The sequence below is a fragment of the Buteo buteo genome, chromosome 2 (genome assembly GCF_964188355.1).
Source record: "Buteo buteo chromosome 2, bButBut1.hap1.1, whole genome shotgun sequence".
Taxonomy (NCBI): Eukaryota; Metazoa; Chordata; class Aves; order Accipitriformes; family Accipitridae; genus Buteo; species Buteo buteo.
The window spans coordinates 30,559,741-30,582,368 of NC_134172.1; the positions used below are offsets into that span (position 1 = coordinate 30,559,741).

Below are 22,628 nucleotides of genomic sequence, written 5' to 3' on the forward strand. Positions count from 1 at the left end.
ATTTTATTTTTTAAATATTTAAGATCATCTTCTTTTTTATTAACAAAATGCTTATGACTTAAAAAGAAAAAAAAGAAAGAAATAAAGAAAAGAAACAAAACCTTTTGCAGACAGCTTGGCCTTTTTTTTTTCCTTCCCTCCAGCAACATATGGCAACATCTGTTGCCTCTCTGCTGGACAATGACTTGTTAGCATTGACTTGTCTGCTACCAAAACTTCTTAAAGAGGCAAGTAGAAAAATTTAGGTGCAATTAAAAAAAATATATATATACACACACATATAAATACTGGCTTTCAAATTCTTGCCGTTTGTTATACTGCATGAACATGTAATTATTTCTCTGAAGTCAATGGACTGAGTGTAAAGCCCATCAAATCAACTTGGCTTTCTTGTTGAGGAAACATGAATTGGCTTTTGCTTATTATTTGACTGATCATAGAACAAACTGTCAATAGGAGGATATTCTCATTTTGCAAAATTGGAGTAAAGAATAGACACGTCAAGTTTCAGACATTTATTAAGCCTCATCAAGACACTTTCAAACACATGACCAAGTGCAGCATGAGGCACATTTGATTATTTCCTGGATGATTAAGCATGACAATTGTGCGGACGGCTTCCGGAAGACCTTTCTGTGCAGCTTACGGAGATGAGTGTGTTGTTCAGAAGTCAGGACGGTCCTTTTTCAGTCTACTGTAGTCTACATTAACTGAGTAGAACTAGGAAAGAGAGGGGGGGAAAAAAGAGTAAGAAGCTCAACTATCCATTTGCCATAGTATTTACTGAAAAACAGGCATCATTTGAACTCATGTCAGGAAAATGAAATCATAGGTTGAGTCTGTACAATAGACAAAAATAAATAAATAAATACTTTGAACAGCAGTAACTTTTTTATAGTATCTTCATTCTGCATACAGTATTAGAAGCTCTGCATTTAAAATGAGACAATGCTCGTGTCTACAACTATAGAAAATCCCACAATCTCTCTTCTTTAATCCCCAGAATTAAAAGTCCATTCACACAAAGTTCTTCCAGTACTGCCGAGTTCATCCTTTTTTCCCCAAATCTATGTGCTCCTGTATATCGAAGGCAATACCTAGCTTGCAAAGTGGCATAAAGCACGGAGTATGTGAACAGATAGTGTCACGAGGGAACATTTACAGCGGTGCTGCAAAAGCCAAATTTGGTTTAAGTAGCTGCATCTAGAACTGCATGGTATGACAAGGAGGAAGGAAAGTAAGACCAGACCCTTTCACACTCCCAGTTTGTATTTATAAAGCTGGATCCCATTACTAGCAATTCAAAACAGCCCAGTCACTGAGGACAATAAATTTACAGACTAAAAGCATATTTTGGCATTCCAGTCTGACTTGACATCAAGCATATGATGCTACAGGTTTTTTTAAAAAAAAAAAAAAAAAAAAAAAAGGAAGAATTACTTATCTATTAGCTTGATTATTTTTAGTTATGCCCAAATTCAATTTTTTTTTGTTTTAACTTCCTCAGAGAAAACAAAACAGCCTACAGCACATTCAAATTACAGCTTCCTGTGCGACTCCTACAGTAACAATCTGGTCTTCAACTCTTTTCTTTGGGAAGACTGAGAAAGTTGACATGACAAAGAGAAGTTATACGAAAGAAAAATGGTTTCATCAAAAGCGAAAACTTGTTGTATCAGAGGTTTTTACTAAACAGTCATCCTCAATTTAGAGTATCAGCCTTGCCATTTCCCACAGTGCAGATTTGGAAAAAAAATTCCCAATGATACACACACCCAAATATGGTAAACCCTGAGGTTGTGTTTGCATGCTAAGACAGAAGGGGAATGCTACACAAGGCATGCACTCTTCAAAAGAATTTGTGCTGCGCACTAAGTTGAATTTGCCTCTTTCAGATATTTAAGAAACAGCAACATTCCCAAAGCAGCAATGAAAAAAAAGTATTATGTTCTTCCTGGACCTTTAAGGGAACTGCAACATATTTTCTTTTGGAGTGTGTGGGGTTTCTTACTTATTTCAATGACAGGAACAGTAAGGTATGGTACTGAACAGACACCAACTTTTAAAACATAGTAGGTTTGCTTGTTTAGTAGCTTGAGAATAATCTTAAAATATTCTTAACAGGAATCTACTAAAATACCACTTTAGTAAAATGTGATAAAAACATTATTTCTGTAAACTGCCAAATCTTTTACACATCTTTGCATGCTTCCTCATTAATTCAATGAGGTAACTTGAATATTACTTAAAGAACATTTCTACTGCATCCAGTTACTTACAGACAATTGTTTTTGTTTTCAAACAATCAACTATAGAACTGAGATAGTGTTTATGTTAAACACTGCCGTTTTCCTGCTTTGCTTCTCATGAATAAAGGCCAATAGTTTAGAGCTTAGAAAGCTTTAGTTCAGAACTTACGAGGTTTTGTCCTTCTCCCTGTAGTTTATTTCTGAGTATTATGAGCTAGAATACTCTTCCTTCCGCATAGAATTCCTCTTTTTCTTACAGTGCAATATATATGACTGCTTCTGTATAGATTCCTTTCACCCCATTATCAACCAACTCTAGGAAAGCTTTAGACCTCAAACTTGTCTCTCTCTGTTCTGAGTTCTAGAGACAAACAAATGTTGCACAGCAGAAAAAATAGAACACTCATTCAGCTACTCTCCAATACACTCAAACATCCTAAAGCAACAGGCTACACCTTTGATATTATGTTTCTTAAAAATCTGTATTTTTCATTTTACCTTGTACTGGTCACTGGGAGACAGTTTGTTCCAAGGTTCTGGATTATTTTTCTTGTCCCAGCTATTGACAGAAATGCAAGATATGAGAACATGCTAAGAGAATCACACTACCTTCAAAATAAACAAAATCTGTAGGTGTACTGTAGCTGTTAGACCATGGAGAGTCACCCATCCAAATAAGTTTCCACAGAAAGAGACACAGTCCTTTGTCAGCAGTCTCTAAATATCATATAGTATATAAACAAATCTCCAAATCAAGGAAATCCACACACACTTGGTGGCAGTGATAATGCAGAAAGACATTAAGGCCTCCAGAAACATAAATACCAAGGCAGTGATGCTGACTTTGGTACATACAGCAAGAGAACTGGGCGCTGTGAATTCTTTTATACATACCAGACATCAGGGTTGAACACTGCCAAACGCATGAGATACAGGGCTGCGCCAACACCTCCAGATCCAATGATCAAAAACAGAGGGATCAACTAGAACAGACAAACAAAAAAAATAAATGTCACACCATAATATAACAAAATAACATTATTACATATCATTTCTGACTACGGCAATGGCAAACCAAAGAACAAGTTCACACACTTGAAGCCATAATGCGTGCCCTCGAAAACCCTGACATCAGCTCCCTGTGTGCAGGGCATCCCTGGGGGCAGAGAGGAACTAGCAGCTATGAAGAGGCAGACATGAAAAAAAATACTGCTACATGCAGAACAACCAAACGTCCCATAACAGCACGTTTCTGAAAAAACAACATTAGTCCCTCCACTGCCCAAAACAGCCCCCACCGTCTGCACCCCGGATGATAAAGTAAGAAGACGGGGGCGGGGGATGGACGAAAAAAGACGAGCAGGAAGAACGGATGAACCACCTTGAGCCTTGCTGCTGCAGCAGCAGAAAGGCCCACACATACCAGAGGAAAAAGGGGGCCTGGCCGAGTCTCGCCCATCAGCCACGGCGCACCCGAGAGGCCAGGCATCCCGGGGCAAAGGAGACAGAGGAGCGAGGCGGGGGGCGAGCGGCGGGGCCGTGGGCACCGGCCGTCAGCAGGGGAGGGCGCAGAGAGGGGCCGAGGCGCCGAGGCCGAGGCGCCGCAGCGGCACCGCCGCCGGGTACTCACGCTGGGGTGCTTCCTGGCGTGGCTGACCATAACGCGGAACATGGCGGCAGCGGGCGCAGACGAAGGTCTCGCTCTCTACCAGGCTGCGGAGCCCCTCCTCCCCCTTCAGCTGCCGAGGCCCAATGTCACCCGAGGCCCCCGGCGCGGCAGGTGCCCGCCGCCGCAGCCCGGATGTAGCAGCTCCGGCGTTCGCCTGTTCGCTCTCCGCCGCGGCCCGCGGCCCTCCCCCCCCGCCCGGCGCCCCGCGCCGACACCGCCGAGCGCCCCGGGCTTCGCAACTCCTGCGACAGCGCAGCCCCCGTCCGCCCGGCCGGCCGCGCCGCTCGGGGAGCAGGCACCTGCCGGGGCACCCCGGGCCCGCTCCGCGACGGGGAGCCGAGCAGGCGCCAACGCCGCCTCGCCTCGCCCAGCCCCGCCCGCTGCTGAGAGCGCCGTGGGCAGCGCCTGCGCCCAGGGCGGCGGGTGGCGCGGCGGGCGGCGCGGCGGGCGGGCGCTGGCAGGGCGCGAGGCGCCTCCGACGGCCGGCTCCTCAGGGCCGCCCGCCTCCCCTTCCTGGGCGCTTTCCCCTCACACCGCCTTCGAGCCTCTGCCACGCAGACGGGGGCCAGAAGCCGCCGCAGCCTGCCCGATAGGCGCCTGCCCTCTCCTCCCTGGTAACGGGACCGCTTTGAAGGTGTGCGGCGGCGTGCGGGTGCACGGGCGAACACCCGCCTTCGCCTTCTCCTCAGCGAGGCAGACCTCGGTGTGGAGGCCTGTCCTCACCATCACCCGGGTTGAGGGGGTGGTTTGAAGGTGAGACAAGAGAGTTAGGGTTTCGTTGACTTGAAAAAGAGTGAAATTCATCGTAAAACTGGCAAGTTAATTACTCTGCTACGGGCAGGGTGGCGAAAGGCGGGTGCCTACACAGTGTTGAGGGAGACCTTCGATTTTCAGGTTTAGTGTACACATGATACTCATTGAAAAGATTATCTTCTGCAGGCTTATCATTAAATGTTTCCTATTTTGGCCAAGGTTGGGTTGGATTTCATTATCGTTAGATAATTCTAAATGAGCAACAGGGCTACTTACTGTATAATACTAAGTGTGTCCAAGTGCTGCCCTGGTTTGGTCTCCATTGCTGTATATCATAATTTTATACAGAATTGGGAACCTAAGGCCCATCTTTGGGTAGGATCATTAGCCACTTTGATATGTGATTTCTTTCACAAAAGGTAACCCAAAAAGTAAATTTGCACCCAGTCATTAAGAAATTCATCTTTAGGTAGAGGGGATATCAGCATGCTACTAACCTAAGACAAAAAGGGTCCCTTTACTAGGTTAGAAGCAAAATAACTTTACATGAATGCTAATGGTTTGTGTGGATGTGTATCACAGTAAAATTTTGAAGTAAAAAATAATGAAATGGCAGGGAATAAATGTATTTAAGTAGATGGATGCCTTTTATTTCACTTACTGGTTCCACAGACTGGCTTCTGCTTATTTTCAAGAATTGTCTCAAACTGTCACTGTCACAATAAATTCTACAAAGAAAAAAAAAAAAATCATATTCCTTGCTTATCATTCCATAATCCAACCTTTTTCAGTTTGCCAGAGCCAGTTTAATCAGGCTAATGGATAGCCATGCACAAGACAAGAATGCTGGCAGTTGGCCATATTCAGTAACTTGTACAGATATATTTGACAAGTCATTGGATGACACCAGAAAAATTATAACAATGGAGCAATGCAATCCTCTTACTTGCCTCCCTCATTTGTTGCAGAGTTGATAAACAGAAAAGGAGCATAGTTAGTGTGGTCCAAGAGTCTGTTAACTGTTTCAGTATAGATTATGTGGTGGGGACAGTATTTTTTCCATTTTTTCCAAATGAAAAGAGCAATTTGCCCATGCAGTTAAAAGTATTGAAAATAATTGCATCACTACTCTTTCTTCTATGGGAGAGAAATACCTGAATACTCCAAGAATAACTTGGAAGGTTACACTGCTTACCCTCTAGTACAGTAGTTGAGCTTTTCACCGTATATTTGGATCACAGGAAATAGCTGTTGCCAAAGCAGCTGCAGGGTAACCAGGGAGAGACCAAAGGGTAGCCAGTAGCCATGTGGGGCTGCTCAGCAAAACTGATCTCAGACTGAAAGAGTCTGCTTTCTTCTGCACAGCTGACATAAGGCTAAGTGGCAGAAATTCAGAGACTTTGAGTAGCCTGTTTCTACACTACTATGGGAAGACCTATCAGGGATGCATTATTTCCACTAGGCATCTTTCGGGCACCTATATTTAGGAAATACATCATGAGTTTTATATGCTTCTCAGTATATTTTTTTTTTTGCAAATGATTTATTCTTTTGCTAGCTTCTTGTGCTTTTATGAATTTAAACAGAGGCATAGTACTGATCAGTTTGCAAAATTTGTCATGCATTTTATGGGCTTTCATAAATTTTAACCATTGTGTACATCAGCTTTTATTGCCTGGGCCTGTATGGCTTAGCTGGTTCATTGTTCATATACATGTCTTATTATTAATGTTACTAGGACTTTATGTATGTTAATGAATTTTACAGGCAAAAAAGTTGAAGTGTGAAAACAAGCAGAAAACAGATCCTTTCATTATAATTTCAGAAATTGTGAGTTAATATTCTTAAAGTACACCCAGTGCAGGCATCGCTAAAAATGCAATCCCTCAGTTACTTGGCTTGGTGAAATTCTGAGTATAAACTCAAGCCACCTCATGGCATCTTGATGGTGGATCTGTGGTTCCTAGAAATACCTACTTAGCGGCCATGCTTGTGTGCTTGAACTATTCTATAGTTCTATAAATTGTATGTGTTAATTTATAGTAATGTTGTCAATATATTGGCCATACTTGAAGGCTAACAATTTTCTATTACTCATCAAGAATCCATCCATTCCCTTAAAGAGAGTGAACACTAGATAAAGAATTTTACCACTCTTTTATCTGTCGCTTAGCTCCTCAAGCTGAAAGTAAACACATTTATTTCCTCTTAAAGCTTGGTGTCTTTGTGTTCAGACCTGACAATTAAATTTATGATGCTTTAGTTAGACTTGTCACTTCTTTTATTCCGAGTAAAGTTATTTTTGTGTAGGTTTCTGCTTTTTAAATAAGTGAATCCATAAATTCTTCAGGTATTTTGGCAAGGTTTTGTGATGAACTGGTCCATTAAGAACTAAAGGGCTAGATTTGCAGTAGTGCTCAGCACTGCTGAAAATCAAGTCCTCGGGTTATTCCAGTGCTTTATCATTTATTTTTTCCACTTTTCTTTTTTTCTCCTGTACAGCCTCACCTCATGCCTTCTGTCTCTTACTTGTCCTTCTTTGATTGCTATCAGATCTTGTTCCTATCCTTAGGCTCATTTGAGCTTTTCGTTTCAGAAACTTTTCTTCTATTCCAGATGCTTTGTTTTCATATTTGATGGCCTTCCTATTTCTAAAGCCTTTCTTCCCTAAACCTTATTTGTTATTATGAATCATATATCCACAGATTTCTACTCTATTTAACATCAGTTACGGTGTGCTTCATTTTTTTTTATACAGAAAGCAATCAGGTTTAGCCACAGGTATAATTGTGTCTGATCTCCTGAAGAACAGGAACATGAAGTCATAATACAATCACAGGTTATTTGAAGAATTGCACTCTTAAGTTTTGACAGAATCAGTTGATTAAAAAAAAAAAAAAACAAAACGAGAGACATAATTATAGTCACTTTGAAGTTACATATTTTAATTGGAGGAACACAGGAAGGAAAGAGTACTAAATTTGGAGATGTTCCAGTTGGTCACAGATCAAGAAACTAAATTCATTGTGTATTGTCCTATATCATCAGGACACTTCTCTGTTAATCAGAACAATGTATAAACTGAGGATTTTCTATAGGACATAGCAGTTTTGGTAAAAAGGCATAGACTTTTAAAAATAATTCTTAGCAGAGAAAAGGAATTCTAGGAGAGCAAAATGTATTTAGAAACTTTGGGGAAAAAAAAAGTAAAAATGGAAATGTAAACCCTGGCATACATGCAACAAATACACAGGGATTTTTGTAATTTTTTTTTTGTGGTTTGTGACTTTTTTTTTTAATGTCTTCTTGTTCCCATCTGTATGTCTGTTCCCTCTGTTGCAAGTCCTTCTATTCCTTTCTCTGCACTTAGTGGGGGGCAACAGCAGAACAGGATATATGTATGCACACCTCTGCCAAACCCGTTTGGAATAGTCTGTTTACATCTTCCTTAAAGTCTGACTTACATTTGGTTTTAACACTGTGAAATGGAGTGGCTGCATATTCTATTTTTGCATCCCTGGTCTAAGGGCAGTAAGGGAATTTAGAGGACTGAGGTGGATGCATAGGGGCAGTAACATTGCAATATAGCATCTTGTGATAAAACCTTCCATCTTGTGATAAAATCTTCCATTAAGTGTAAACATTGTAAATATCGTAACAGTTCTCAAAAAAAAAGTTGAAGAATTTCAATATGTTACAGTTAGTTAAGTCAAATGTTATGTTTACAAAGAAAAAAATTTGAAAGAAAAAAATACGGATCTAGACCAGATATTTTTTTAAAACTGCCACAAAAGTATGTGTAGCATTTAAGAGAACTATGGTGAAAGGAAAATAGCTACTGAAGTCTTAAATACTAACAAAATAACACAAGGGCTATAATGAAGAAGAAATGAATAACAAATGGTACTGAAATATATGGTACAGGAATATTCTACTACTTCTCTCATTTGTATCTGTCAAAAGTGTGGGTTGATAAAGCTTCTTGTCTCCATACATCCATTAAAAGTAAACAATAATCTTAGCATTATAAATAATTATTTTATTTAAAAAATCCCAGCTTCAGTTGGAATGAGTTTATATAAAGGCATGTTATACAGCATAACCTGCTAGCAACCATATAAGCAAAAATTCTGTTAAATAGGCATGCTAGAGATCTGGAAAAGAAAAAACTTGGCAGCAGTGGTTGTATGTTCTATTATTAAGGGAAGAACAGTTTTCTAGAGTTTATAATCTGCTCAGCAAGTTGAATAATATTCTATTAAGACAGAAAAACTTTTTTTTAGCTCACTTGCATTTATGTATATAACTTATGCTTATTCATTTATATTACAAATACAAATTGTGTCCTGGATTTTTACAGTGCTATTTGTAAACTTAAGGACATTAGCCCTAATGGAGAGAACTTCTGTAATATTACACTTTTAGTGTACAGCTATATAGACTGCTGTAGCATTAAAGTAATTATAATTACTTTAAAGCAAGTAAATCCTTACTTTAAAACAAAGGCTTTTATTTTAAAATTAAAATAAATACACTCTTTACACAAAGAGAGTGAATATGTACATTTGTGCTATTTAGCAAAAGTGAAATTACCAGTAATAAAATGAAGAAAGGATTTCCTTAATCTTTCTTTCCTGAACTTAAGCATCTTCTGGCAAAATGTGGATGTATCTACATGTATTTAAAATTTTGTCCTTGAACATAATTTTTATAAAATCCCAGTTCCTTAGTTTTCATAAATTGTTAGTGGTGAAACTGCATAAAAAATCTAGAGGGAAATTTGTTGTTTGTGCATGCAGAGTATAAAAGAATCACTGGGCGGGACATTTCTTAGCATAAAAATGCTCTTATCCATTCCTTGCGTAGCAAACCTATTAAAATGTATATTTCACAGGGAACCACGTGGCTATATGGGTTGTTCATGATGGGATATTGAGGTTTATTACCTGTCAGTCAACAGACTGAAATCTGTCTCAATTCAATCTCTCTAGAGAGTTTGGAGCAGCAGGGGCTGAAACAGTGGGAAGCACCTCAGGTAACAGATCCTGCAGGAGCAAACAGGTTAAAGCACCTGTCACCAGCAAGACTTCTTAGCCTACTGAAAATAAAACATTTCAGTTGAAAGACTTCAGTAGTTATGGGAGAAAAACAGAAATAGAGATGTGTAAGAGTAATAAGACATTCCAAAATGTATTAAAATATTCAGGTTTTAAATACCAACATTTACAAAATGTATGTTTGGGGTTTTTTTTAAATGCAGTATAATTCTGTGACTATTAGGAACAGAAAGCAAGAAAGAGAATGACATGGCAAAAGCAGAACAGCTGAGAATCAAATACTTAAAAGGAACTAAATTGTGGTCACTGCTTATTCTCTAGGTTCAAGAGAGCAAGTGAAACAGCTGGTCTTTATATTTAAAATAGATTTTGTTTTAAATGATATAATTTGCCAAAAGTTGGGTTGCAGAAGTACAGACCCCACGCAGCTTGCACCCAACTGGAAGGCTTGAACCTGACTGGAAGACCACAAGAAATTATTGGAATGCCCCCCCCTAAAAACTATGCTGATTCAGTGCCCTTTTACAGATAATCTCTCTCCTGCAATTGCATCCATAGATGGTATTTCCCTGTAAGCTGCTCTTGTGTTCGATTTGAAAAACCATCTGAACTCTATAAATAAAAGATAAGTTTAATGGCTCAATAGAAAGTCAAAGAAAATGCAGAAATGTAGAAAATGTAAACAAGACTGGTACCTGGAACTGTTTTTAACTAGGTGCTGCCTCAACTATTCAACAACTTGTTAGAGACAAAACTGCTTCTGTTTCTAATGCTTATAATTGTCATATGTTTTTTGATCTTTCCTCTTAATACAGGAGGTTAAAGGTTGCTTTTTAGTTTCTGCTGTGGAGTAAGGAGAAGCACACTTGAATAACGCTTCCAGGACCATTCTGTGCTGTTTCTTTTACATACGCTGGGAAAGAAATAGGTAGTCCTTACAAGTCCTCTGCTCTGATGTTCAAAATTTAAGTTAGCCTTTAATTAATCTTTTGTTTGCTTATAGTTTTACCAAAGTTTACTCAAATCTTAGCTGATTATTTTTTTTATGCTGGGAATCTACACTGACTGAGACAAGTTACAGATTTCCAGGGCTGGCCTGACAGTCAGGTTCACACTAGCAAGAACTATTATATTTCATCAGCATTGGCTAATTATTTATAAAAATCTGTTTGGAGTCTGCTTTCTGAATAAAGCTGTTGTTCTTTACCAGAAAAGAATAATTTGGTATTGACAGCCCTTTCCAGGACATATTGCTGCTTAGGAGAAACTGATGCAGCTGCCACAGGAGTGACTCAAGCAGACAGTCTGGGAACAGAGCAAGCTGCTTATAAGCAGCTTCTGAAATGTAAAAATATATATATATATATTAAAAAAAGTATAATTGATTGTGAAGCAGCTGTAAGGAATGATATATGAGACCTCATGTTCACTATGTATTCTAAACATTAAAGAGAACAAAGAAACATGAAACCAGCATGTTTGCAAAGTATAGTCTTATTGCTGTGGCATTATCTGCCCAAGCTGTGCCAACAAAGGATTACACAGTTAGAAAAGTATAAATAGACTTTGTATTCTAATTTATTTTTCTGTATTTTTTTCTTTAATTGATAATGTCAGTATTTTAATGGAAACACAATTTATGGAAAGAATAAGGTTCCCAAATCTAACACTTTCAATAAGCCAAAACTTGTTCTCGTTTAAGACAGTGATAGAGCCTTTAGAGGACAGGATGAGACATAATTCTGATCAAGCTATTTTCCACAAACCTAGGCTGGAGAAAATCTCATCTGTCTTCCACTAACATGAGTCGTATGCTTTTGTTTCCTTTATGGAAAGGGTAAAGAGGGATTCTTGCAATTTATGATACTGCTATTTTGGAAGTAAGAAAGTTATTCATGTACTTTCCAGAGAAAATGTTATTTGCCTCTCTTTTCTGCTGTAGTTTTTAGAGGAAGGTTAATGTTTGCAAAGTAGAAAGGTTTACTGAATAGAAATTGCAAAAGAATGTTTTGCAGGTAGTTTAGAAATCCCATATGTTTTATGCATTGCAGCAAGAACAGACACGTCAATCCAGCTGCTAATAGCAGATGACAGAACTATTATTGATTACTTGGGGAGTCTTTGAATTATGTTGCAGATCCTGACACTGTTGGGTAATACAGAGCCATCTGAAAAGCATGAATGTGGAGCGTGTTTTGCTTGTGTTTCAGTGAATGACAGTGCTGTGGGGGCAATACATTTCACAAAACTTTAGAAATGCAAAAGTTACGGGTTTAGTTTAAGCAAGTCTCCCTTCTGAAATCAGTAGAAAGATACAGGCGTCTCCCAGAGGCAATCTAAAGTAGAGCTAGAATAAATCACTCAGGATGTCATCCCTGGCCCTTGCCAAAATCACTGGACATACAAGCTGATGCACAGAGATAGACTTCAGCTGCATTTTAGAAGATGTTACTGGACAAACCTCATTCTTTCATTACCTTCCAGAGCAAAACCAAGGTACCTGCAGTATCCTGGTATGAACCTGGAAAGACCTGGACAGCTTCTGCAGAACAGCTAATATCTGTTTCTTAGTACTCTCACATGGTTCACACCGTGCAAAAACATTAGTCTTGGGGTTCCTCCTACAAGGGATATGATGTTGGACACTGCAAGGACTGATGAGTTTTGTAAGCAGCTTGGTTTTGCAGACAGAGGCATTTATAACTAAGGATAAACTATTGATATTTTGGCAGTGGTTTAAACCTTTTCCTGGCTTTGCCACCTGAAGTACAATTTAGACATAAACAAAATCTGCATGGAATGGCATAGTGCCAGGTTCTTGTAAAGAAGCAAGTAGTGGATCTCCAAGCCATTGCCCTTTTACAATTGCAGGATCTGCAATTATCACATTCACTTGAACCATAGTACTTTGTGCAGATAATTTCTAGTGTAGTGGAATATGAAATCCAGTCCCAGCTTGCCTCCTTTCTGGGTATTAGCCACTAAATAAATATACTATACTCACCGTACTTGGGGGAAAGGAGATAGGCCATGTTTCAGCCTGGATGCAGATTGAAGTGCTGCATTGTACTCTAACTCATCTGCCACGAATTTTGAGAAATGAAGTTTTTTGTCTGTATATGCATTTATCTAGATTAGTACAAAGCTCGGCGTTGTTTCTAAGAATACAAAGTATCCCATGATCTCTCTTTAATAAATCACAAAATCTCTATCAGAAAGGGCATGAAAGTAATTGCTTTGGCTTGCTCTTGAGTTTTACCTGTAGTTTTTTGGAAACTTATACTCTGTTAAAAATTGTGTAATGTGCTACTTAGCAAGAAGTAGTATTCCCATATTATCCTTTCTTTAAATATGGTTTCATTTAAATATAGGGAATTGTATTATTATATTTATGGGAGAAGGATAATAACATGTTTTGATGTGTGACTGAGCCCATCCTCTTCCTTTGAAGGACATATACAGCATATCTGTAAGATTCACATTGTCTGATTTCATGAAATACATAGCTGTAATAAGACTGCTGTGCAGGATTTTCTTATTTTATTTGAACAGCAGAGTCTAGACTGAAGTGAAAATGATGCGAAGAGGAAAACTACAGCATATCTTGATGTTTTTTCTTATATGTACTAAGACATCAAAAATTTTCTTTCAGAACAAGCAGAACATAAAAGCAAATTTAATTAAAAAGGAGTTTCGTAAAGTACTTTCATTTTTTTTCTATGAAATGCTGTTTTCATCTCACATCACACAAGAACTCAGATTAAAGACAACAGAATGTTGTTTGTTTACTTGCTTGTTTCAGAACATCCTTGGTCCAAAAAAGTTGACTCCTGTCTTTCACTAACCTATTTGCCTAACTTACAAGCTTGTATACTTTGAGATGTTACTCCATTGATGCTGTCTCTGCCCATCTGTTTTTCCTCTTTGGGACTTGCCCTTAAGAAACACCTCCTTCAGGCTGCCATCCCTATTTACGAAGACATAAGCAGAACACTAACACTTGTGTGAAAGAGCTGTCTTAACAAATACATGTAGTACTCCTAAAGTGTTCAGGCACCCAATACTCTTGTCTTTTCTCCATGGAATGCAGAACAGATGTGGATGAAATGAGTAAATTTTAAAACTGATATCTTCTGCAAGCATAATATAAAATGCTGGAGTTCTGAAAAGCAATACCCATGACAAAAATATGTCTCATAGGAGATACATTTTACACAACCTCTCCACAGCAGAATCATTGCTAATTTAAAAAAAAAAAAAAAAAAAAAAAAAAAAGGAGGCCAGTCTAGAGATGAACTAATTTTTTTAAAAGTAAAACAAGTAAGTCTTTAAAAGAACAATCTGTCTTATCAAACTTGGATTCATTGTATTTGTTTGTACGGTAAAATGAGCTTTGATTAAAACCAGGCCAAAGTGAAATGACTCATGTGATTTAAAATCAGAAAATTCCAGTGTTTTAAAAGAAGTAATCCATACTGCATCTTCCAAAGAAACAAATCAGGACAGTGGGAATTTTTGCTCCCTGTCTCTCCCTGCCCGCTCCCCCATTTGATCTCTCTCCCTGTCCACTCCCCCATTTGATCTGGGAAGGAATGAATCATGATTTTCAAGGTCATAGTTCTTTTAAATCAACTTGCTGGTATACTGTTTCACGACCATGGAGTCTGGAAGAGAGAGAAGAGTCATTTGAGGGAACAGAAAGGACTGTGTACTGTGGATTCCCCGAATCTTCTTTCTTTAGAGCCACCTTGAGTCATAGAATACAAATAAATAGTAAGAACACAGACAGGTATGGTTTTATTACATGGACCACTAAAGGATGTAGTGAATCACTAAGGCAAGGTTACACAGTCATGTTAATTCACGGTAAGTCCAAAGCGTTACTCAAGACAGTTTTATCCGTCCTTTGCCCTTGGCTACTCATGCACTAGCACCGGTTCACATAAGGCTGTGCAAAAGAGACGAAATAAAAAGTTTTTATCTGGATCAATTCCAGCTCATTGCTAATGCTAGCATAAAGGATGTGATTGCAAAAAGCACCTGGGAGAAGCAAATGGGAGAGGGGCGATGGGATCGTGCCCTCTCACTACAGGCCTGACTGATCTGATCATGTAGCCGCCACGGGCTGCGTGTGTCACAGCTGATCAACATGGACTGCTGGTGAGCTGGGGAGTGGTGCCTGCTTTCCTCTCTTCCCACGTGTTCCTGTCCCTGTGTCCCTGCCCCTGGCTTGCACTGGATCAATTGGTCTTGGAGCCACAGGGCTTCTTGCTAGGGTAGATTTCTGTCAGATCAGAATCTGGCTCACTGCATTGTTGGATAATTGCAAAATATGATGCAGGTATTGAGAACAGAAGATTTCATGTGAAACTGCACCCTACCATCATTGTGACTAGGGAAACATCATTATGGTTGGACGTTCTCATTAAAAAAAAAAAAGTAGTTATGTCAGTGTAATTGAAAAGAACTTTTCTATTTTAATTTTTACAGCATTTCCCGCATTTGACAAACATTTAAAGCAATCTGGAAATTGATTCCATTCTGTATTTGATGAGAAAAATCCCAATGGCCCCATGTTTTTTGTTTGTGTTTTATTTCCCTTTCCAGTAGAAGTATTGAAGGGACAGAGTTTAATCCAAGGTCTCTTATTTGTCCCCTTCTCATCTGGGAATGGGAAGAGGAAGGGAATGAGGAAGGGGATAGCAATACTTTTACAATTAATTAGAGAAAAAAAAAAAGATAAAGCTTTGGCAACATTTAAGAGGACAAAGGAATGTCCATCTTCAACATCAGAATGTTTTCCTGCTAAATTTCAGAGACTGTAACAAATGAGCTTCTGAAAACTCCTCTATTATTTTCTAAAACGAGGCTATTTTCTGTTAAATATTTTAAATAGGGGGTTTCTGCTATTTTGCCCTATAATTGTCACAGTGTAATACATGTACTTAATCTGTATAAGCATAAAAATTATCACCGCTAGAGGATGATATTTAGCATACAAATATCTCCATGGAAGATGGAATGGAATCTTCTAGCGAGAAGTCTTGCCCATGTTTGGGACTGAAGATGTTCAAGTCTCTTCAGGATCTCTGGTTTATGAACCATCACAATTACAGTAGATTCCCTCTCCGGTCACTACCACTAAACCCTCCAAAACTGAGTACTGCCAAGCTAGGTTTCGAATAATGTATAAATAAATGAAAAAAAAAGTCAGTGTTTCTCTTTTTCACATGGAATAGGTCATCACTCTGAATGTCTGGCTCAGCAATATGACAGTATGGAAGAAAATCTGCTTCTTTTTCAGAAGTCCCACAGCTTCCAGGATTTCATCCCAGTTCTCAAGAAATACTTGAAATCGAGACTGACCTGTTAATTATTAAATTAGCATTATTATTTCTGAAACATTTATACCTTGAAATATTTATTTCACAGTAGCATATAAACCACAATTACACAGAGACTTCTGAAGGTCAAGCTCTAACAGGGACTGTTCTGGGGGCTCTACCATCACTTAGGAAGGTAAAAATCTCTTTCCCTGACTTGCAAAATCAGTTCATCTCCCCACATCTGTTTTCAGGAACTTGTGCTTCTTGCCAAGCTATTGATGGTCGCAGGCCATAAGACTGGCCTTCGCTGTTGTCTGTTTTCTCCCCAGCCACAGAATGAGATCAGATCTATCAGTTCTTGCTGCACTTTCCAGGCAAGGTGCCAGTATCGCTGCCATATGCCGCCAGCAGGGTATCTTAACAAAGATGTGTCTTGGTGATTGTTTTTTAAAAAAGAAAGAAAACTGTGTATATATTTCTTGATGAAGTGGAGCTCTAACATAACTGAATGCCTTTTGGTTTGCAATAAATTGGATCTTAAATCAGCGCAAATTCTTAAAATAAAATTTTTCAAGAAAAACCTGCATAATTTGGCAAAACCATTTTAAAAACAGATTAGTTTCTATAAAATCTGTGATGATAAAAGACATCTTCTGTGTCTTTGCTTCACATTGTGGTAATCAGTGAAATAATGGATATTAGAAAAAGGAAGCAAATTGATTCCTAAATGTCACAATTACATTTAACAGAGAACTTTAAAAGCAGTTATTTCCTTTATTGCTTACTGGTTTTATTATTTCATTATAATTTTTCATACAAATCCAAACCAGGCCAGCTCAGCTTCTTTTGTTTACAGATAATAACTACATAGAATTTAAAAGGAAGCTATAGAAACCCCTTCAGTAGAATTTATTTTATAGCAATTCACAACGTTTTTTGTCAGTATAGCTGAAGCATCTTTTGTCCTCAGTGAGACCAAAACAAGATTGTATTGGAAAAGCTTTATGTGAGAAGGGTCATTGGCACTCACATTCAAAGTAATTATTCTTGTAAAATTAATTAACTTTTTTTTTAAATCCGAGCCCTTAGAATACTTCCCATTAGTAACAGCAGGTCTGTGCTTTTTATGTTTGTTGTGGCAGATGTTCTTTACATCCCAGATTTTTTCAGAACAACAGAATGGTTTGATGGATGAAAGATTGCATCTGGAAAAAGTGTTATCAGTCAGTGTCATTAAAAGCCTGAGCCAGAGCACACTGAAATCAGTGGGAATCACTGGGTTATGTTCACATTTTTCATATCTTGTTAAGGGGGAAGTATGTCTTGATTATTAAAGAAGATTGGAATGATGTTCTTTACTTGTCTTGCACATAATTTCTTTCTTCAACTATGGGGAAGAGAAGGGTTGTATTGATGGGAGAATCTGTCCTTGCACATATAGATGGCTGGGTTTGTGATCCCATGAGGCCTGCAGGCTTGCACAGTGAATACCAGGTGGCAAACCCCCTTGGGGAGTCTGGATAGGCTCCTAAGAAATGCCGGGAAGGGGTAACTGGTTGTGATGTACCAGTACTATTGACAAAGGGAAGAACATTTAAGCAAACATAGAAGCTAAAGACTACGGTTTCTATGATAGTGTTTTGTAAAATGCTTCCTGGCCTCCGTGGGACCATGGGAAGAGGTGGAAAGGCAGATTTTTTACTACCTTGATTGGATAATGTAAGTAGGAAGAATGCACATTCATCATGAATCGAGAACAGTTTCACAATAAAGGGAGTACTTTATCTGAAATTCATCTGAATGAGGTGCCAGGGAGCTGCAAGTGGGAGTTGCTCTGTAAGGGAAGGTGAACAAGGAGCTGGTGCTGACAGCAAAGCAGAGAGGGCATGGGGCCCAAAGAAAAAAGAGCAGAGCAGGTCTGGTGATGGTAACCAGGGTCAGCCAGTGTTTTGATGACTGCTAGCCAGGTACATAGCAATGAGGTAAGTCTACGGTCAAGGCAGGATCGGGCAAGATCCTGGTAAGATCGGGCAAGGCAATACAATGTTGTTCAGGCAGGAACCACGGGTAAGAACTGAGCTTAAATGCAGCTGCAGAGCTCCCCCAGCAAGGCTTCTCCTGGCTCTTTCTCACACAGCTCTTTCTCCAGAGTGTGATCCAAGGTCACAAGGCTGCATCACATCACTGCTCATCTCGAGCACTGGCAGCCAAACTTCCCTAGGAGCGTGAAGAGCCTGTAGGTGCAGGTCCCTAACAAAGAGTGACATTGTGTGATTTTAAGTTTGAGACTTAAGATCTAGAAAGTCGTAACTGAGCATTTAAACTGGAGGCTGTGGAAGAGCTTACAAACGCACAAGAACACGTGGCTCTGAAATGGTGATGCTGCTGAAAAGAAAAACTTGGAAGTTCTGTATCTTCCAGTAAAGGATTGGCCAAAGCATGTAAATCTCAGGCAGGAAATGGGAAACTGAGTGTTATTTAAATGAGTTCCCAGGACAGGAACAAAACAGAGGTACTCGTAGGCAAATGCTAGAAGTTTAAGAAATAAGATGGAGGAACAGGAATGTCCTCCCTTACTTAAAAAAGTGACATAGCAGACATTGAAAATTTGGTGGGAAGAAGACAATCAGTGGCACACTCTAATATCAAGACAAAATATACAGAAGATGATAGAATAAAGTGTGCCCAGGGCTAAGAATCAAATGAAATCAACTAATAAACCACCCCACTGAATTTGTATGGATTGACATTCCAGACGTGAATTGGACAGAGGTAGTACTGGGTGTCTCTTAATAATCCCCCATAAAGGATGGCAACACAGACTGCAATATTCTGAGAAAAATTGGGAAGGTAGCAGTTGTACTGAGGGACTTCAGTTATCCCCCCCTCAGACTGGATGAACATGATACTGAGATATAAGCAGAAATGAAATGTTAGATGTTATGAATGACTTTTTCATGGAATAAGTGGTTAGCGAGCCCACATCCAAAAATACAAACCTTGACTTTGTACTGAATAACTAGCACAATCTAATAAAAATCTAACTGCTGAATTGCTCTTCTCTAACAGTGACTATGCATTTATTCAGCATTCCTACAAAGGCGGCAAATCTCAAAAACCCTACACTTCTTGTGCTCTACCTCAAAAGGGACATCTAAAAAATGAGGAAGCTTCTTAACAAGGTATCTGAAAGGGATAGTCCATGGAATTAAATTCTCATAGGCATGTAAGCTACTGGAGAACACTATACTGGAATCACAGCATTAGTGTTTATCACCTATGGAAATGGCAGAGAAAATATAAAAGGAAGCTGAAATCACTTTCCAGCAAAGTCAAGGAGACTACTATAAACAAGAAGGAATCCTTCAAATTGTATTTAAAACAAGAAAATAAAAACTATCATAAACTCTAATAGATTAAATGTATGAATTCTTTCCATCAGTATTTTCTGTGAAAAAGAAATGAAGATACTCCCATGCTGGAGTGCTGTTCTCTGGGGGAAAAGGGCTCAGCAGACAACCTGTCTGAATTTGAAGTTATTGTGGAAGCAGCCAGAGATAAAATATTAAACATAAAAAGATAAAATGCTCTGATAAAATACTAGGAAACCACCACTATCACAAAAACTCTGAAAGAACTCATGTATGAACCAGTTCAACTACTAATGGTGTAAACTCTTATTCAGCTGGGCAGTAAATAAAATAGCAGATGAAATTCAGTCTAGATAAATGCAAAGGAAGTGAAATGTAGTGTAGATAAATGTAAAGAAATCAGTGCTTCTAAGAAAAAGCAATCCTAGCTTCACAAATAAAATGATGGACTCTGAGTTGACTGTTTCCACTTAGGAACAAGACCTGAGGATTACAATTGTTTTATGGAAGTGTCAGTTCAGTGCAGTCAATGTTCACTCCATGTCCCAAGAAAAAAAAAAATCTTAAAAATTACTAGGAAAGGAATAGAGAACAAACCAGAACACATTATTATTCAACTGAATAAATGCACTATTTGCCTGAATTTCAGTGCTGTCCTCTCATTACAGAAAGGCTATATATAAAGATTGGAAAAGATTCATAGAAGGAAAACGAGGGTCATTGGAGAAATGGAAGTCTGTCTCAGTCACACTATCAGAAGTGACTGTGTTGGCTGGGATCCTTCAGCCTGGGAAAGAGATGACTTGGGAGGTATAGCAGAAGATGACAGGAGCCAGGTTCAAAACAAACAAAACAAGGTTGTTTTCATACCTAAGGTAGCAGATCTGTGGAATTCTGTGCCAAATAATGTTGCAGTAATAAATAACTCTACATGAGTTACAAGGGAGAATGGACAAGTTCTTAGAAGAAAGATTCTTAGAAGAAAGAGTCATTACAGGCCACTAAATGGACAAATGACATCAGGATCAAGTAATTTCCACAGCTGAAAATAATTGGAAGTTTGGAAATTAGTAGATAGTATCATAAATACTTGCTCTGTTCCTGCTTTTCCCTGGCTGTCCACTTAGTCTAGATAGGCCCTTAATATGAACCAGTACAACACCTCTGTAGTCTAATAATTTCATAATTCTGTATTATTATTAAGTATTCTTATTTTTTTATACAGTGGCCCAAATTATATGTACTTTACAAGCACAAACAACATGGATTACTTGATGAGCTTGCTATCTGAAAGTCACATGATAAAAATTATTAATATTCTTTCTATAGCTTTCATATCTAGGAGCTTTAATCATGACTCAAAATTCTGCTACACCTGAAATAAATCATAGACCAAAAACCAATACAAAAATGGAAATACTAAGTCTGCCCCAAATGGATTGGAAATATAAGAATAGAACAAGAAACAGAAACAGATAGCTATAGCAGGGAAGCACAAGTGAACTGTGAGACAATGTGAGAGACAGTATCCATTGCACCTTAAAACTTTTTGGGGGAGCATGGTGGTAGAAGTGTATTTTGAAAGGAAAAATTAATTGAGTTTGCAGGTATTTACATGGAGCATATTTTAACTATGAAGGATGGCTGAAAAAAAAACCCACCAGAAACTTGTCTGAAAAATTAACAGAGAACAGAAGGCCAATACATAGTGTTAAACAAATTTGTATGGCAAATGTCATCTGCCATAAAGAAATGGCAGATGAAAGAGTAATCTGTGAAGTGTAATGTATTGGTTTTATGTGGCAAGGTTTTGGTAGCGGGGGGGAGTTACAGGGGTGGCTTCTGTAAGAAGCTGCTGGAAGCTTCCCCTGTGTTCGAGAGAGAGCGAGCCCATACCAGCCGGCTCTAAGATGGACCCGCCGCTGGCCAAGGCCGAACCAATCAGTGATAGTGGTAACGCCTCTGTGATAACATTTTTAAGAAGGAAAAAAAAAGTTGGGAGAGTGAGAAACAGCCGCGGGAGAGAGGAGTGAGAACATGTAAGAGAAACAGCCCTGCGGACACCAAGGTCAGTGAAGAAGGAGGGGGAGGAGATGCTCCAGGCGCTGGAGCGAAGATTCCCCTGCAGCCCGTGGTGAAGACCCTGGTGAGGCAGGCTGTCCCCCTGCAGTCCAGGGAGGTCCACGGTGGAGCAGATCTCCACCTGCAGCCCGTGGAGGACCCCACGCCGGAGCAGGTGGGTTCCCGAAGGAGGCTGTGACCCCGTGGGAACCCCACGCTGGAGCAGGTTCCTGGCAGGACCTGCGGATCTGCAGAGAGAGGAGCCCGTGGAGCAGGTTTTCTGGCAGGACTTGTGACCCCGTGGGGGACCTGCGCTGGAGCAGTGTGCTCCTGAAGGACTGCACACCGTGGAAAGGACCCATGCTGGAGCAGTTCGTGAAGAGCTGCAGCCCGTGGGAATGGCCCACGTTGGAGAAGTTCATGGAGGACTGACCCCGTGGGTGGGACCCCACGCTGGAGCCGGGGAAGAGCGTGATCAGCCCTCACCCTGAGGAGGTGAAGCGGCAGAAAATAACGTGTGATGACCGTAAACCCCATCCCTGTCCCCCTTGTGCCGCTGGGGGGGCTTGGTGGAGAAATCCGGGAGTGAAGTTGTGCCCGGGAAGAAGGGAGGGGTGGTGGGAAGGTGTTCTGAGATTTTGTTTTATTTCTCATTACCTTACTCTGGCTGATTTGTAATAAATTGAGCTAATTTTCCCTAAGCTGAGTCTGTTTTGCCCGTGACGGTAATTAGTGAATGATCTCTCCTGTCCTTATCTCGACCCGCAAGTTTTTGTTATATTTTTCTCTCCCCTGTCCAGCTGAGGATGGGGGAGTGATAGAACGGCTTTGGTGGGCACCTGGCGTCCAGCCAGAGTCAACCCATCACATGTACTAAAATCAAACCCAAGAAATTTATGACTGATGTAGCAGACGTGAATTCACTGGAGGGATAAAAATGGAAAAGGAACATGCTAGAAGCTGAGAATAATCTTTACAATAGATATGGCAACATCAGAACTGCATTTTTGAAAACCAGAGAAAGGAATATTGATGTAAATGAGAAGGGAGATGAGCCTAGACAAGAATTTTAGCTGAATGGGCAGATAAGAAAGCTGCATGTGAGGTATGTTTTGCATTGTATCTTTCAGATGTAACTTGAG

The 22,628-nt window shown here is 39.5% G+C and overlaps 1 protein-coding gene across 1 annotated transcript; it reads right to left on the reverse strand.

The window, feature by feature from the left end:
* Positions 1 to 500: 500 nt before the first annotated feature.
* On the reverse strand, positions 501 to 4,071 carry NDUFA4 (NDUFA4 mitochondrial complex associated). Its single transcript, XM_075049928.1, has 4 exons — positions 3,880 to 4,071; positions 3,144 to 3,232; positions 2,748 to 2,808; positions 501 to 720 (listed from the first exon to the last, which is right to left on the reverse strand). Exons 1-4 carry the CDS (start codon positions 3,919 to 3,921, stop codon positions 664 to 666), a joined length of 249 nt encoding a protein of 82 aa, XP_074906029.1. The 5' UTR covers positions 3,922 to 4,071; the 3' UTR covers positions 501 to 663.
* Positions 4,072 to 22,628: the final 18,557 nt, after the last annotated feature.

Excerpts from the sequence above, each read along its gene's own strand:
- NDUFA4 (XM_075049928.1), bottom strand. The coding sequence starts at position 3,921 with ATGTTCCGCGTTATGGTCAGCCACGCCAGGAAGCACCCCAGC. Across the intron at positions 2,809-3,143 it reads GTGTTCAACCCTGATGTCTG|CTGGGACAAGAAAAATAATC; the intron begins GTATGTATAAAA and ends TTCTGTCAATAG. Across the intron at positions 721-2,747 it reads CTCCCAGTGACCAGTACAAG|TTCTACTCAGTTAATGTAGA; the intron begins GTAAAATGAAAA and ends TCTCTTTCCTAG.